Here is a 19068-nt window from a genome sequence, read left to right on the forward strand (position 1 = left end):
AAAAAACATTGTAAACACATTGCTTCCAAATTTTGTGACAGGGATATTGTAAAGGGACACCCTCCTCTATCATTACTTTTCCTCAACATAAGTAATCAATACCAAAAATATTTTTGAATCTTGTATAGGTTAATATTATCCCAACTGTTTTTCCAAAAGAATTTCATATGATTTTGTACAAGATGCAAAGTGTGCTGCACTGTATGTGGCCATGACAACCAACAAGCTGTTTGTCTGCATGAATGGCCACCGACAAACTGTGGCCAAGAAACAAGTGGACCATCCGGTGGCTGAGCAAGCTGCCAAATGTAACATCCTTCATTTCAATGACTGCTTCACAGCTTGTGCCATATGGATCCTTCCCAGCAACACCGGCTTTTCTGAATTGCGCAGGTGGGAACTTTCCCTGCAATTTATCCTACGTTCCCGCAACCCTCGTGACCTCAACTTTCGTTAGTCTTTGTCCTCACCCATCCAGCCTCCCATTCCAGCACTATACAGCCCTCATTCCACCATCAAACCCAATCTTTTCACTTCTCTCCTTTTCTGCTACCCCCTTTCCCCTTCCTCCCTGTCTAACCACCTGATTGCACATAGCTGCCCTATCCTCTCCACCTCGTCCCAGCACACTCCATACCAGCACTGCACTGTCTGCCACCCCTACTCTACTGTCCCTCCCCCTCCCCGCCCCAGTCTCTTCCATACCCCTACCCAGTCACACCAGTCACCACTCCCATCATGCACTGGTGCACTGGTGCACCTGGTTGCAGTGTGGCTACAGTTGCCTTAGACTGCAGTGATGTGTGTGTTAGCTGCATTTGCGTGTGCCTGTGTGTGTGGGGAGGGGGGGGGGGGGAGGCGCATCTGTGACTTAGGATATCCACTGTATGGTGAGTAGCAACTTTCCTTTCCATAATATTTGTACACGATGTGATATATTTCAAGTATAATCCATAAAAAGAAATTATTTTATTTTTGTTGTTACAATATATATGTACTAATTCTGTATGTACAGTTAAAATTACTTTTCTTTAAGAAACATTTGAAATTACAAAATACCTGGCACACTTAAAATTGCTATTATTAGTTGCACAATCAGATGATATTTATTATGTTTACTTCTGGATTCATTGATAAAATAATGGTAGAGATTAATCAAAAGTCATTTGTCAAGAAAGTTTGTAGGCTCTTTGGAATAGTGTTAGTAGTGCAGAATGAGTGAGAAGTGGGCATGCCCCTGATATGATCGGACGTGTTTTATGTTTCGCAATAACAATGAAATATTCGGTTTTGAAGTGGAAATTGTAACGACAGTGTGATATAGAAAAATGTGAAAGAATAAAAATTACAGAAAAAGAAATTAACTGGTCTACACCATTATTTACATCAGTTGGAACCGTGAGAACCTACAGTGTCAAAAATTTCAGCTTCAAGAATCAGCCCCTGGACGTGAAGCACGGAACAATGAGAAGCTTACTAAAAGAGTTTTATTTTGAAGTCAGTGACAATCAACAAATGAGGGAGGGGTAGATTACAACATGCACAAGCAAATGTGCACGTGTGCCCCCCCACACACACACCTATGCAGCAACATTTTTGCCAGCTGGACACACAATATCAGTATTGCAGTTCGGCTAGGTGGAATGAAGTGAGAGGTTGGTTAGGTTGGGAGGGTACAGGAGAAAGAAGTGGGAAGCATGATGAGGAGTTGGGAACTGGTGGCTAGTTGCTTGGAATGGGGCAACATGTGCACGAGGGGGGGGGGGGGGGGGGGACAGCAGGTTCATGGGCTATGGGCTAGGCATACAATACATGGGCACCAGAGCTGAAAACATCATGCAGCACATGGTGAAGGTGAAGTGGAGAATTACACTGGGAGTGGGTGACAGATCAGAAAGAGGGGTTAGAGTAAATTGAGGCCAGGACTACAGGAGCAAAGGATATACTGCAAGTATACCTTCCATCTATGCACATCAAAAAAGCTGTTGCTAGAGGGAAGGATCTAAGTGGCACGAATTGTGAACCAGACATTGAACTCAAGCAGTGTGTTGTGCCACTGAATGGTCAACTTTGCTCTTGGCCAAAATTTGATGGTAGACATTCATTCTGGAGGACATCTGATTGGTGGTCATGGCCACAAAAAATGCTGTGCAGAAATTGCACCAGAGGTGGTACATGACATGGCTGTTTTTGCAAGTGACGCTGCCTCTAAAGGGATAAGATAAGTCTATGACAGGACTGGGGTACCATGTGCGAGGTGGGTGAATAGCACCTGAGCATTCCACAGGGATGTGACACCTGCAGTAACAGGGTGTGGGTGTGTCATAGATATGATGTCCCTCATTTCTGGGCACAGTGATAGAGGTTCAAAGGCTTGGTGGAGGACATGGTTGAGCTGCTCCAGTCCTGGGTGGTGAGAGCGCACTCCTTTGCAGCTGATGCACAGGGGTAGGGGGGTTGGGAAATATTACGGGTGTACGAGGATATGAGGATAGTGGGAAGCTCGCAAAGTCTTCATTCTTTTTTGTGTGCCTGCCGACGATTCAATGCTTCTGCTGTTCATTGCATTGTCTCCTTCCCTCTTAAAGTATTTATATTCTGTCAGAACTTTCCTTATTATACATCTGATCATTAGAGACATAGCAAAAGCTTAGTTTAGACAAGGATAATATTTTGTGGAACCTGTGGAGAAAGGCCTCTAGGACATGGAAACACAATATACATCTACATTTTAGTAGTTTATTAAATCTCCACTTCTTCCATCAGTTGTCTGTGAGTGCATTTATTTACTTAATTATATAAATTATTACTTCATCAAAGCTTACTTATACTGGCCGAAGCAATGAATTTATTTTCCTACTCACTCATGGTAGTAATCTGTTAATTCAGAAAAGTGTTTTCGATGGTGTTGAGCCAAAGACATGCAATATTTTTTACGAGAGTAAACTGCCATTTGATAGTGCTTTAACAGATATGACATAATAATATTCTCAACTTTTAGCATTTTACTCGAGAATAGCATAAAAGTTGAAATGTTGACAGTACAGAAGATACATATATAGTACACAGTCAGATGTTAATTCAGAGTTCTATTAGTCTCATTCTCCCTTTGTCACACACACACACACACACACACACACACACACACACACACACACACACCTGTAAACTGTGTGTGCTATTAATTCAAGACCAGCACCATTTGAGCACAGAGCACAGTAAGGAATAGCAATTCACTTCAGTGCAGTGTAACAAAGAGAATGGTGTCTGTCCATTTAAAGCATCTTGTTCCAGAAAATATCAAGAGTTTAATGGTTTACCAGCTGTAGTATTCACTTTATTTGTGCTTATCTCTCATTGCCTCATCTTCCAAGTGTGAGATCATCAGTTCTCTTGAACAGATGATCTTAGCTTGTGCCAGTTCCCACTCCATTTTCTGTTTATACTTCCTGTATAACAACTTTCCTTTATTTCAATTACTTCTCTTTCTCCACTTCCTCTCGTTCTGTCTACTACTTCCATATCCTTCATTTTACTTGGTATTTCTTTGACCTTTATTTCTTTCTTTGTGGTTCTATGTTTCCTAGCAACTGTTCTCTCTCTCTCTCTCACCCCCCCCCCCCCCCCCCCCCCCCCCCCGCCACCCTCTCTAAGACTGTCCACAGTGCTCTACCAAATTTATTCATATATTCCAGTAAGATTACTTCTCAGAAATGTTAACTGCTGAGCTTTATCTTCTACAACAGAGACAGATGCAGCTGCAAAAAATTTGAAGGATTTATAACAAATGAGCTATGTCCTTCAATGCTAACCTCAGATAGTACTTTACAGTCAACAAATCAGAGGACCATTATATATAAGAATTCCACATGATGAATAGCAAAGATGTGGACATTTACCAAGGCCAGAAAGCATAAATGAATTAACAATAAAAAAGCATAAATGAATTAATAGTAAAAAATTACATGGGATAGGGAGAAAGTTCCCAAGGAAGGTTAAAGGTCTGATAAGAGGGAAAAACAAGCACAGATAGTGGCAGACTAACAAAATGTACGTGAATGTTGAAAAGATAATAGACGAGACAACATGATCATGAAATACTATCTTCTAATGCCACATCACATACACAAGTCTCCACTGGTAAATGAAGTAGAAAATGGTATGCAAGAAACACACCTCACACAAAGGTATTCAGCAATGAGACTCCCCATCAAGAGGAATCATTGAGCACTCTTGCTTGAAAGCAGGTAAGATGTTTAAAAGACTGAAATAGTGGAGAAGATTAAAACTTCAGGAAATAAATGGTCAACCACTCTTCTGAAGATATTTGTGTGTGTCATGGAGGTGAGTGTTAAGTGTGTCATGGAGTTGAGTATTATGTGTGCTACAGCTATACAGCTAGAGAAGTAACAGCCAGGAGACCAATGAGACATGTTTTCAATTACTTTTAAAGAAAATTTTGTCAACAGATTTAGACTAAAAACCCTAAGAGATTTTGCTCTTATGTAAAATCAGCAAGCAGTTCAAAATCATCAACTGAATCACACAGTGACCATACAGGCACTGAAATGACAGATCACAGAGAGAAACCAAAATATCTAACTCTGTCTTCTGAAGCTGTTTCACTGTGGAAGATCATAAGAACACTGAAATGGCAGATATAGATAACCAGCTGTGAAATAGAAAAGTTAGCAGTGGAATAACATCAGGACCATATAAGATACTTGTAAGAATCTACAAAGATTATGTATAAGAACTTGCTCCTCTTCAAGCAGCAGTTTATCATAGTTCACTGGACAGATGAAGGATATGTAGTGAATGAAAAAGAAGCAGCTCATTTCCATTTTCAAAAAAGGTTGTAGGACAGCTGCACATAGGTGCAGGCCTATACTGTTGACAACCACCTGTCGATGTTGCTTCACGTCCGTGGGTGTAAACCTGAAATTTGCCCCACATGCAACCCCTGGATGGTGCTAAGAAGGCAACAAAACTGGCAGCCAGACAATCTTTCTAGATCTCCTGGCTATTCAAGAAGTACATAACCGAGAGGAAATGACTCATAATCACATCAAAAGACCTTCTCAGGGCCAAACATCTAGGAGACTTGGAACAAGTATTAAAATATGGCAACTGAATATTGAGGGCATTAGTAAAACCAAATGACAAATTCTTTACAAGTTACTAACTAAACACAACATTGACATGGTTGCCCTACAGGAAACCAACACAGACAGCAAAGATCAACTAAGCTCCACAGGAAAAATACCAGGATACGATATCATTGATGCAACACACCACCATGCCTATGGAGTAGCAACACATGTCAAAAATAAAATAGAGAATGCTCACCTGCTATCCACTTCCACAAATGGCAATATCTGCTCTGTGATAATCAGAATAGGTGAACTGGTCATAAGTAAAATTTACAAAAGCATGGCCAGCATATGTGCTCGAATCATACCGCCGTCCCGCCGTCTTAATAGGAGACTAACAGCTACCACACACAATAGTGATACAGAACAACTGATGCAAATAGTAAAGCCTTAGGAAACTGGGCAGAAGAAAACAAAATACACCTCATTTTCAATGCTAAAGATCGTGGTTCCTTCAGATCAGCAGCTTGGAAATGAGAGTATGACCCACACCTATGCTTTGTCACAGCTGATGAAAATCAGCTAGGTAACACAAGCCAAATGTTTTGCCAGATTTCCATCATATTCAACACCATCCAGTCCTAGTAGAAATCAGCACAAGTATTCCATTGATAACCTCAACTCCTCAACCCAGAGGGAACCTACAAAAAGTGGTTTGGAAAGCTTACTCTGAAGACCTCGATAAATGCCTGGGATGGATCCCTCCATCTGCTGATAGCTATAAAAGATTTGTGGGAGCAGTCATCAGTACAGCAAAAAAGCACATAGCTAGAGGATACTGCACAGAATACATTCCAGGTTGGGATGACAAATGTGAGGAACTGTATAATGACTACCAAAGCAGCGGTGACAGAGAAATAGCAGATGAACACATATGCAGCCTTGATACAGCACAACGACAGAAATGGATGGAAACTACTCAGGCTATGGACTTTAAAGTATCCAGCAGAAAAGCATGGTCTCTGCTTCGAAAACTAGGAGGAGCCAGCCATATCACTCGAGAAGAAAACCCCACAACACCTAACAAATTGCTTTAGACATCTAAAGAGATAAACCACTGAGAGATGACAATATGCATTAAACATGAACTTAGAAAGCTAAAAGCAAGAGCCAGTGTTGACACTAAATATTCATGCGACATCACCCCCGAAGAAATCTCGGCAGTGATAAAGGACACAAAACCAGATACAGCCCCGGCTCAGGTGACATCCTCCCAGAGTTTCTTATCAAGTCTGGCAAATACATGAAAATATGGTTAGCAAAGTTCTTTATATCACTACTGCAGACAGAAAACATAACCCGAGAACTTAAACACGCCAAGATAATTGCCCTCCTAAACCCAGCTAAACCACGAAATCTTCCACAAAACTAACGGCCCATAGCACTGCTTAGCATGGTGTGCAAACTTCTGGAACAAGAACTACTTAACAGGAGTGGTCAGACAATACTCACGGCCATCTCAGTAGAACAGGCCAGCTTTCGTCCCAACCGAAGCTGTGCGCACCAAGTCCTGGCCCTTACAACACATACTGAACAGGATTCCAAAAGAAATTAAAAAATCTGTGGCCTTCACTGACCTGTCAGCAGCTTATGATACTGTCTGGAGACAAGGCCTACTCTATAAACTGATGAAAATAATTCCCTGTCAAAAAGTGACAAAGCTTATTGGTAACATGATTGGCAACAGGGGATTCCAGGTCATTATGGGAAACGTCAGTAGACAGAAATTCCTTCAAAATGGCTTACCTCAAGGCTCAGTATTAGCCTCACTGCTTTTCAGCCTATACATTGCTGACATGCCAGAAACAGCTTGTACGGAATTTGGCTACACTGATGACTGGGGCATTGCAGCAAGGCACACCGATTTTGATACAATAGAAGAAGCCCTGCCATCCAATCTGTCTGCCCTGGCAGCATACTTTCTTAAATGGAGGCTTAGGCCTAATGTCACAAAGACAGAAGTAACTTGTAGTTGTAGTAGTAGTAGTAGTAGTAGTCGTAGTATTAGTAGCTTTATTCATCCATAGATCTCTTTTTATAAGGATATAGGACATGTCAAAGCATTTACAAGTTTAGACCAATTTAAAATAAGCTAATTTGTATACACATACATTTACAGACTTCTAGTTAGAGACAATCATTAGATTTACTCCTGGTATACAATACTTTTTTTACAAATAATTTATTATATAATGTAATACCACACTGTTCACCCATATCTCACTATCAGTCACTGCACACACTATACACGCATTGTTTCATAACACTTTACACACACACACACACACACACACACACACACACACACACACACCGGTGATCTCTGGGCCATTTTCCATACCACATATCCTCAACAACTGAGTCAGCATCCCTCTATAATGAGTGAGAAGTCGAGCTCAGAAAGAGGAAGAGGTTTTAGTGTTGTGCTTTTCATAGGTTGGGGGTAAGTATTTACAGAAAAGGAAAAAAGAAGGGAAAAAATATAGTGTGAAGGTGTTATGTGGAATGTTGGATGTTCTATAATCATTATTATTATTATTATTATTATTATTTATTTGTATAACATTTTTTTTTACCAAACCCCTACTAAGTAATCCTTCAATGTATAAAATGTATTGCATAACAGATACTTTTTAGCTGCCTTTTTAAATAAGTGTATTTTTGCAATTTCTTTAATCTCTTTTGGTAATTTATTGTACAGTTTTATTCCTTGGTAGAAAATGTTGTTTTGACTTTCATGTTTATATTTTCTTGGTAAATGTAAGTTGAGTCTAGCGTTTGTTCCATGGTCGTGTACAGAGCTGCTTGTGCAGTATTTACCAATGTTATTTTCGACATTTATAGCTGACTGGTAAATGTATTCACATGGTGCAGTTAAAATGCCCAGTGTTTTGAACAGATCTGTACAATGAGCTCGACTACTATTTTTGGTTATTATTCTTATGGCTCTTTTCTGGAGTTTGAAAATTGTGTTCATATTTTGTGCATTTGTTCCCCAAAACTGAATGCCGTAGCTAAGAATTGAGTGTATATATGAATAGTATGTAACTGAAAGACACTGCATGTTACACACTGATAGGATTCTAAGGGCATAACATGCTGATGACATTCTGTTTGCAAGTACCTTTGTGTGTTCACACCACTTCAACTGAGAATCAATATTCATTCCTAGAAATTTTGCATTTGTTACACAGTCTATAGAGTTGCCATCTATATTTAATTTAAGATTGTCATTTTCCCTTTTCAATCTGAAATTCATGGCATTAGTTTTCTTTATGTTCAATGTCACTTTATTGCTTATTGACCAATCATAAACTTCCTTGAGAGTTTCATTCTCTTTCTCTGCGAGGAGTTCTCTTGTTTTCTCAGTGACTATAATATTGCTGTCATCAGCAAAGAGAATTTTTTCACCATGAGTAACACTACTGGGAAAGTCATTGATGTATGTCAGGAATAGTATTGGTCCTAATATGCTACCTTGTGGAACCCCTATATTAATGTATTTTGGTTCTGGTAAATGTTTAGACCTATTTGAAGTATGTGTTATCTCTACTCTTTGTACCCTATCTGCTAGGTATGATCAAAACCAGTCATTAGCTACCCCCCTTATTCCTAATGCTTCTAATTTATTTAATACAATCTTGTGGTCGACTGTATCAAAGGCCTTTGAAAGATCCAAAAATATGCCTGTGACACACTCATCTTTATCAAGAGCATCAAGTACAACTTTTGTGAATTCTACTATGGCTGACTACGTATTTTTGCCAATTCAGAAACCACACTGTTATTCGCTTAAACGATTGTATTTATTCAGGTAAGTCACTAACCTGTCTTTCATAACCGCTTCTATTATTTTTGGGAATGGTGACAGCAGGGAAATGGGTCAGTAATTTTCTATGTCTTCTGCATTACCTTTCTTAAGCAAAGGTACTACTCTTACCTATTTTAACTGCTCTGGAAATGACCCTGATGTGAAGGATTCATTTATTATATTTGTTAAGGGGCCTTGTATAATCTCTATGCATTGTTTTAGTGGACACATTGGTACTTCATCTAAACCTACAGATTTCTATTTTTTAGTTTTTGAACAGTTTTATTGACTTCATTCTCTGTGGTTGGAAGTAACATCATTGTATTTAGTGAAACATTTTTTTTACAGGTGTTATATTTGTTTTGGGGAATTTTTGCTATAACTTCTCTGCAATGCTTGAAAAATGCTCATTTACATAGTTTGCTAAGTGTTGTGGATCATTTATTACCTTAACCCCCTCCCTTAGCAGTATGTTATTCTGCGTTTGTTTGCTTATACCTGTTTCCTTTTTTATAACATCCCAGACTGCTTTGCTTTTATTCTCCACATTATATATTATTTTGTCATTAAATGACTTTTTTGCAGCAATCAGCACCTTCCTGTAGATCTTTTTGTATCTATGATAGAAATTTAAGAATTCTGGATCATTGCAACTCTTTTTCATGGAACTGAGGTATTTAAGTGTTTGGGAGGATTTCTTAATACCTGCTGTTATCCATCTGTTTTTGTGTGATGTTGATAGACATGCATACTTTTGGAAACGAGTTTTCAAAGTTCAATTTAAATAATGTGGAGAAATTAGAGAATTTCTTATTCACATTGGTTTCATTATACAGTTCATCCCAGCTAGTTCTTTTAAAAAATCTTTTATTTTGGTTTCTGATAGATGCTGTTTGTAGGCTTGTAGTTTAGGGAATGATTTGATGCCTGATTTTACTTGCATCCACCTCAATAACAGAGAAGCCAACAGAACTCTGGAAGTATACTTTGACGACATACGCCTCAACCACAACAAGGAGCCAAGGTACCCAGGGGTCATGTTAGACAGAACCTCATCATTTAAGTAACACCTTATCAAAACAGCTGCCAAGGTGAGAACCAGAAATAACCTCATCCATAAACTCTGCGCAACCACCTGAGGATCAACAGCAACAACTCCGAGGACATCTGCGCTGAGCCTGGTATACTCTATGGTGGAGTACTGTGCACCAGTATGGCTAAACAATAGCCATGTGAACAAAATCGATGTTGAACTTAACAAACACCATGCGCATTATTTCAGAAACCGTTAGGTCTACATCTAACAAATGGCTACCTGCCCTGAGTCATATACCACCCCCAAAAATGCAACAAGAAGCAGCCTTGGTCAGGGAATAGGGTTCACATCAATATATCTGATCTGTGTATCAAGAGGCTTCGTTCAAGACATCCTCCTCTTGCTCTCGACAGCCTCACTGGGGCTGACATCAACTCTTGGAGAACAGAATGGCTCCAAAATGTTCCAACAACTTGCTACCTAATGCCTTATATTACTGAAGCAGTTCCTGGGTTTGATCAGCCCAGCAAGATCTGGTCTACTCTGAACTGACTAAGAACTGGGCATAGAAGACATGCTGACTCACTCTTCAAATGTAGACTGCTGTCTTTGCCAGCACGTGACTGATGCATGCCTAAGCAGACCATCCAATACATCAGAGAAGAATGCGGTGGCAGAGCATTCAGTGGGGACTTGGAAGAATTCCTCATGGCATCCCAAAAATCCATTGAATATGTACAAGGACTAGATGTTTGTCTGCGAATATATGTAATGTTATGTAATGTAGAATAATGTGATCCAATACTGAAATGTACTTAAATGCCATACGCCAATTAAATAAATGGAGAATGAAAATCTCCTCCTTAAAAATGAAATATTACTGTATCTCATTGCCCTATCAGAACCCCCTCGGAGAGCATTAAAGATAAACACCAGTCCTAATTGTCTGATTGTAAAGTGACCTGTTTCCAAATTACATACAAAAATAACCACTATTTCAGTATACATATAATTTGAAAATGATGCTTTGCTGATTAACATTGTTCTTATGTGAAAAACACGATATAAATGTGAAATTAATACTGTAACTAATCGAAAGAAATGTAGCACATGGTCAGGATGAACCAGTAAACCTATCATTATAAAATTACTACAGCAAATTAAATAGAACATATAAATAAAGCATGTTAATTGAATCTCCGATATATGTTAGCACTAAAATTCAGGCACTAGTTTATTTGTTATAAACAAATTTAGAAATGTAATTGTTACCTGTAAAATAATTAGTCAGAAAATGTTATATTAACTCGTAATAAGTTGAAAATAGATTCACCTTGTTCAGCACTGAGATTGTAAATTTTTAGCAATGTGTATCTCATATTCGGTTTAACTTTTAATTGTGATTTTACATAAAATTGTAATTTTCATTGTCTGTAATTGTTAACAAAAGTATAAATAGAGGTCACGCAGGCGCATTGGGGCACTCGTTTTTTGGCTAGGGTTGCGAGCAAATGTATTGTAGGCTCACTCGTTTGTTGATAGTTGTGAACACTGCGTCATTTGATGTCAACTTTGGGTACATGTGATGTAACCGGTACAGTTCACCAGGCTCGGACACCAGAGTCCTGGAAATATATTGGTGTTAAAACTGCACTGTACTTTGGAATTTATTTGGGAGTCTTCCGCAATCCTTTTCATAGGCTGCACAGCGACGAGACGAATCCAGGAATTTTACAACACCCCGAGAACTAAACAACTTCCACTGTTGGTAGAATTGACGTGAAAACAACAGCACATCGACTGGGCATTTCACTCAAAAGTCAAAACATTTGCAATGCGGAGGTGGGAAAATACAAACATCTCAAAAATCAGCAAGAATTCCACAAATGGAGATCTTGTGAAACTCAGTTCACCCTGTTTCTCCACGATATCCATAGCACTGTAGACAATGGAGTTTATGTTGATGCCATCTTCCTTGACTTCAAGAAGGTGTCAGACACTGTCCTGCTGCCGTTTAGTGGAAAATATATGAGCCTACTGGAGTAGATTTGTGACCGGATTAAAGCCGACCTTGCAAATAGAACTCAAAATGTCACTCTTAACAGAACAAAACTGACAGATGTAAAGGTCATTTCTGGAGTACTCTAAGGAAATGTGATATGATCATTACTGGTTATAATATATATAAATGATATAGTAGAATGTGTCAGAAGCTCTTTAAAGTCTGTTTGCAGACTTATATAGGAGTGACTATCCAGAGTGACCTTAGGTGGAATGACGACATGAAACAAATAACAGGAAAAGCAGATGGTAGACTGAGTTTCATTGGAAGAATCTTAAGTAAATGTAACTTATCCACAAGAGAAGTGACTTACAAGATGCTTGGTCGACTGATTCTTGAGTGCTGTTTATCAATCTGGAACCCTTACCAGGTAGGACTGATAGAAGAGATAGAGAAGATCCAATGAAGAGTGGCACATTTCGTCAGAGATCATTTAGTTGGCATGAGCGCATTACAGAGATGCTCAACAAACTTCACTGGCAGACATTACAAGAGAGGCATTATGCATCACGGAGATGTTGGCTATTTAAATTTCAAGGAGTATCTTCAGGGAAGAGTCAGACAACATATCACTACCTCCAACATACAACTTGTGAAATGACCAAGCTTAGAAAATTTGAGAGATTAGAGCTAATACAAAGGTTTACCATTCTTCTCAAGTGCCATTTGCGAGTGGAAGAGGGATGGGGGGCTCAGTTAGTGGTATCAGAAGTACCCTCTGTCACAAGCTCTCAGGTAGCTCGTGGTGTATTGATGTAGATGTAGAACATTTTAGGACTATTTGATTAAAATTTTCAATTATGGTACACAAAGATTTGCAAATTATTACCATGATGTTTTTATATACCTTTAAACACACTGATGCATTCCTAAATTCTTCTGCAGCAGCCATATTTTCTAAGCACAGGGCAATTTTTGACCATGCTGCTTCTACATCTGTTGCTTGCATTAAGAGAGAAGAGGCCAAATCCTCTAGTGCTTCTTGTAACTGAACAAATAGTTCAGGGGCATTTTCTGTGCTTAGAACTTCCTGGGGCACGTTGTTATCTGATAAGAAATAACAAAATTAGTCTCAAGAAAATCACTTATAATATATACAGGAATATGCCAGAAACTTGGTGAACTATTGTACAATCTTAGAATGTCACAAGTATGTCACAAGCACTTACAGTAAATACAATTCTAATACCCGAGTCAAGTATTGTGCAAAAGTAAACTGAGCTCAGAAAATTATTAATTTTACAGTGACACGGATGAGCTGTCCATTACTAACCTACAGGTGCTGCAACTCTCAGCAAGCCAACAGAAACACACAAAAATATGACATCACTTATACCTTTCGGAACAACTGGTATCTTCTTGCTGGAGGGAAGAGGAATTGATTGCTGGAGTTTAGGCAAACAAGGCCACTTAGAAATAAAGCCTTGTAAAATCAACTTTTTCTGGAGTACTGGACTGTTGGGAACTAATAAACTCAACAAGACCATCTACATTAATCACGAACAGTAATAATGAGCATAAGGTTGAGCCCTGAGGAACAGCAGTGTTATGATTGCAAAGTGGGAAGGTGCCAGGCAGAGGAAGCCTGTATAATTATGTCAGGAATCCATTTATTTACCAACATAATTCCCCTTCAGGCCAACAAATTCTGTGCACCCTTCCCAAAGTACATAAATTCCATCCCTCAGATGCGATTTTGAAAGGTCTGCAAAATATTCATCTACATATGCCATTTCTCCATTAGACTCAAGACATTTTAAAACCAAAATTTTTCTTCAATATGAACACAACTGGGAGTCAGAGATGACATATCTAGAGAAAATATTGAAAATGATACAATTTATCCTTCAAATCCCTCAGTTTCCCCCCTTTTGTCACTGTCCGAGTCTTTTCTCACAAATATCTTTACCTAGTTTGTCCAGAAGCTTCATGTAGTATTTGCCAGTTATTTTTTTTTTACTATCTGCAAGATAACCTACAAGAACAACACCTTTACTATTAAAAGGATAGTTCCTACTCATCGTACAGCAGAGACAGTGAGTCGCAGAAAGGCACAACAAAAATACTGTCAAGAAATGAGCTTTCAGCCAACAAGGCCTAGGCTTCAGCTGCCAGAGCCTGTGGTCATGAGTGTGTGAGTTGTGTGTTACATTCCAAACTGGATTTTCCACAGTTAGAATATCCTCTTCCGCATTTCATGATACACCTTTTAATTAGATGACATTGACTTCAACTTATTTGGTAGTGGGGTTTCAATTCTGGCATGTATTGTGATTCAATGTCTCATTTGCAGTAGCAAACTCATGCATAAAATTAGTTGCATTTCTTTTAAAACATTCCACATACTGTTGAGAAATTGCTGTGCAGCTTTCCTCTTTTCATCATGTTACGTAACTTCTCTCATTCCTTAGTCCAAAAATTGAACACACAAACAGAGAAAGAAACATTTGTATTATAAGCTACTCAACATACTTCAGTGAGCGTAAGAAGAGGGCTTCTCACAAGTAAACGAACAGTCTTTCATTTAGTTGCAGAGAGACAGTATTTATACCCTAAGATGATACAAACACATTTTCTATAGTCAAGAGTATTTTCAGTTAGAAAAAAGCAAGTTTCAATCTTAAAATTAGATGCATAATGAGGACTGAAGTAAAATCATTCTCTCTCACAAAAACATTTCAAATAATGAACAAAATCTTGTAATTTTACATGGTTTAGTTTACCATACTAGAAGCAGCTGTTTGTTCAGTGCAAAATACTTTTCTTTACACTTTAGCTACATCATAAACTTAAATAGTTAGTTTCACATATTGAACAGTACCTGGTTTGTTACCTTTCAGAGCTGCACAATCACTCAGGTACTTCTTATAAATGGTACTGGGTATTTTTCCCTTTGAGCGTAATTGATCTATAAATCGACAGCGGACATCAGGAGGGTGAGGTAGCACTCTAGGAGTAAGAAGGCGAGGCAAGAACTCTGCTTCAAAGTGACGGCTGCGAAATACTGCTGCATTCAGAACTGTCTGCATCACTTCTCCTGTTTCTTCAAAACTGGACAGCACGTAGGCTATTTCTTGATCTGTTGACTAGAAAAGATACATAATTAGTATAAAACACATGGAAACTGAAGCAGAATAGTCTCTCTCTGTAACAATAGTAATGCCATTCACAGGTGGATAGTCCTGAAGTGACTTCGAGCTGCAATGCAACATTGAGACAGGTACTACTTCATTCGTGTGTGCATTCCTTATGCACTTGACACTTTCCACATCATAATGTTTACCGTGAGATTGCTGTACTTTTCCATCCTGATAGATACATGCCTTAAAACTAAGCAACTTTTTGTCTCTGCTTCTTTCAACTTAAATTAGAAACATTTCTTGACTATGCACAGACAAATTACCTGAGGTATTCTGTTGTTATATGTTCCAGCTTTGTGTGATGCCAATACTTCTGTGTATAACAAAATCTTCATATTAAAGTCAGACTGAAAACTAAGAATTGCCACATGAAGTCTCATCATCAATAAATTAACGCGTCATTTCCTATAACATTACTCCATAAGCAAATACATATACTCATGCCAAACATTCCTTTCCAAAATACTACACGAGTCCAAGATGACAATGTTCAGTCTCACTTTGGGAAACATTTATTATGTCTCCAGCAACCATATCACAACAAGGGAATGACTGTGGCAACAATCTCTTCTGGTAGTATTTTGATTAGCCAGTTCAGGTATCTTCTACCAACATTAGCTGACTATAAGTCCATATTTCAGATTTCTCTACAATGTATGTCATAACGACACTGATTATGGCAGAAGTAGAGAGGATATAAAATGTAGACTGGCATTGGCAAGAAAAGTGTTTCTGAAGAACAGAAATTTGTTAACACCAAATATAAATTTAAGTGTTAGGAAGTCTATTCTGAAGGTATTTGTGGAGAATGTAGCCAAGTGTGGAAGTGAAACGTGAATGATAAACAGTTAGACAAAAAGAGAATAGAAGCTTCTGAAATGTGGTGGTACAGAATAATGCTGAAGATTGGATGGGTATATCACATAATTAATGAGGAGGTGCTTGGGGAGAAAAAAAAGTGGCACAAATGGATTAAAAGGATGGGACACATTCCGAGACATCAAGGGATCACTAATTTAGTATTGGAGGGAAGTGTGTTGGGTAAAAATATAGAGGGAGGCCAAGAGATGAATACAGTAAGCAGATTCAGAAGGATGTAGGTTGCAGTAGTTATTTGGAGATGAAGGGGCTTGCACAGGATAGAATTACATGCAGAACTGCATCAAACCAGTCTTCGGTTTGAAGACCACAACAATGACGACGACAACGACGACGACGACGACAACGACAAAAGACTTAAATTTACAGAAGAAATTTTATTTCTCCTCACAAAATCAATTGAAAATTTTTAAGAACACATTCACTGAGGTCTGCACACTTATCTGTGAAATGTCTACAATTCCTGTTTATCACAGGCCTCGGAAACAAGCAACAGACCCAAACCAGCGAAAACAATTTCAATTTATTGCCAAATGTTTAATTCTACTTTTATTGCAGTAACTATTACTTGCTTAATATTGAGTACTTCCTCTTGTACATCATGGTATACACAATGAAAAATGTTTTTGCATAGATCATCTCATACAGATCATCACTTGTTCAATCACTGCATATACAAGGCCTGTTTTTCAAGTAAGTACCATTTTGAACTAAAAATAAAACTATTAAACTTTTCCAATCAATTTTATTTTTACATGAAAGCCAGAATTTTAATATATTTTTCTAAATAATTCTCACCAATATTAAGGCAACCACTTTTTGAATACCATCCTTTGTAGAAGTCTGCCACCTGATTAGGCAACAATTGCTTAAAGCATACTTCTTGACACCTGAGGTAACTCATCACATCGAAATCATAAAGTATCTGCTCCCTCTGACTTTTTCATCACCTTTCTGCACCAAATTGCCAGTAATGACTGGAGGTTGCCCATTTCGCTCCTCATCATGCACATTTGGACGGCTATTTTTAAAAGGTCTCACCCATTTCTGTAACTTCCTGTCACTTGTACTCGTTTTTCCATACACTTCACTTCATTGATCTGACAATGAATTTAAGCCACTTTCAAACTTCCAGCACTTAGAAAATAAATCACAATGTGCATTTGACAGTTTGTGGGATTCTCAACCGGAGGGGTCATTTCCAATACCTACAAACAAATGTAGACACATCAATTATTTGTGGGAATTAAGTAGAAAAGTAGATTAAAGTTAAATGTTTCATATAACAATGAAATTACTAAGAGAAGTATATGTGTTTTATTTTTATTTCAAAACAATACTTACTTAAAAAAACATGCCTTGTACATTGTTGTCTTTGTGCCTAAACAAATGTCTATAATCATTTTGGTTTACCTTGGCGCCATCCAGAATCACAGCAACACTCACTGCCTAATTCAATATTTTCCAGGTCTTTAAAATTCATTAAGTAGTATATTAAGCAGGGATATAATTTCATTGACTCTTGTTCCCAAAATTTTTATTTACTCTGTCCAGGAAAAGCGACAGATATAATACAGAGAATATTGAGCTATGCTTTGAGGCAGAATTCTGCACTACGGCTGCCATCTTTCTACACCCTCTCTTCAGCCATTACTCCCCATACTTTCTCAGTGAATTTTTGTTACTGAAAACTTAAGCTTCACCTTAATTGTTGCCAATTGCACAGAAATATGCTGCTGCCTCCTAAAAATTTTGTTTTTCCTTTTTTCTACAGGAAAAGAACATAGCAAATGGGTACCCAGCGTTAGGGAGGGAGGCAGTTCCAGAGAGAGGTTTTGGGAAGGGCTTATAGATTTGAGAAGGGACTGGCAGTCATACTCAACTTCTACAACAGGTTCACAGCAGCAGGCCTTGTAGATGGGTGTGCTAAAACTGTAAAAGCTTTCCAACTATTAATTCTATTTGGTCGCTCTGAGTTCTATAAGCCACCTTCCTAGTGTCGACTTTCACCTTACTAATGGCTCCATAAAAACTTCTGTTCACACTGAACCTATCAACCACCATCAAAGCCTTGATTTCAACACCTGTCACTTGTTCCATATCAAAAGATGCTCCTGTATTACCTGATCACCCAGGATCCAAAAAATGCTGTGACAAGTAGTTCTTTCAGTGTGTTGGTGGTGCTGGAGCCTTTGCAGGCCGAAACTGCTTTCCAAGCTAGTTCGGAAAATGATCACCTGTGCTCTACCCCTCGATACAAACAAAAAAGAGAGGTACCCTTCACACCAACCAGAGCTGAAACAACTAAGGCATGTTCTTTGCCAGGGATTCAACTATCTCATCATTTTATGAAATGAGGAATATTCTCTCCACACTCCTTCCACCCTACCTCTCCCCCCCAACTGGGGTTATATTTCTACGCTACCATAGCTCACCCTTTGTAAGTTTACTTACTTTTCTCTTCCTGTAATCTTCCTTTTCCTCTCAGTACTCGTCCTGCCTAAATACACACATCAAAAAAAGTTTTGCATCACCTCAGTTCCAAGAGTTCCAAAACCTGTGCAGAAAACTGGAATAGAGATCAAGTTAAACATCATTTCTGCCCTTTTTATTGTTCATGAAAACCACACATTGCATGTTGTACCACCAAACAGCGAGTCCTTTAGAGCTGGTGGTCCAGATTGCTGTACACCTGTACCTCTAATACCCAGTTACACGTCCTCTCGCATTAATGCATGCCTGTATATGTCATGGCATATTATCCACAAGTTCATCAAGGTACTGTTGGTCCAGATTGTCCCACTCCTCAATGGAGATTTGGCGTGGATCCCTCAGATTGGTTGGTGGGTTATATCGTCTAAAAATGGCCTTTTTCAATCTATTCCAGTTATGTTTGATAGGGTTCATGTCTGGAGAACAAGCTGGCCACTCTAGTCGAGAAATGTCGTTATCCTGACGAAAGTCATTTACAAGATGTGTACGATGAG

General features: G+C 38.6%; 1 protein-coding gene across 6 annotated transcripts in view; it reads right to left on the reverse strand.

Annotated features, from left to right (window-relative positions):
- LOC126163007 (Fanconi anemia group A protein-like) overlaps nt 1–19068 on the reverse strand; it is a 250025-nt gene that overhangs the window by 91067 nt on the left and 139890 nt on the right. For 5 of the 6 annotated variants that reach the window (XM_049919870.1, XM_049919865.1, XM_049919869.1 and 2 more), the window contains 2 exons: nt 14884–15148; nt 12910–13109 (listed from right to left, as the gene is read on the reverse strand). In XM_049919870.1, the coding sequence (XP_049775827.1) occupies nt 12910–13109; nt 14884–15148 (465 nt within the window). The remainder of the gene's footprint in view (nt 1–12909; nt 13110–14883; nt 15149–19068) is intronic. The other variant, XM_049919866.1, reaches the window with a different exon arrangement.

Source organism: Schistocerca cancellata, chromosome 2, assembly GCF_023864275.1.
Source record: "Schistocerca cancellata isolate TAMUIC-IGC-003103 chromosome 2, iqSchCanc2.1, whole genome shotgun sequence".
Lineage (NCBI taxonomy): Eukaryota > Metazoa > Arthropoda > Insecta > Orthoptera > Acrididae > Schistocerca > Schistocerca cancellata.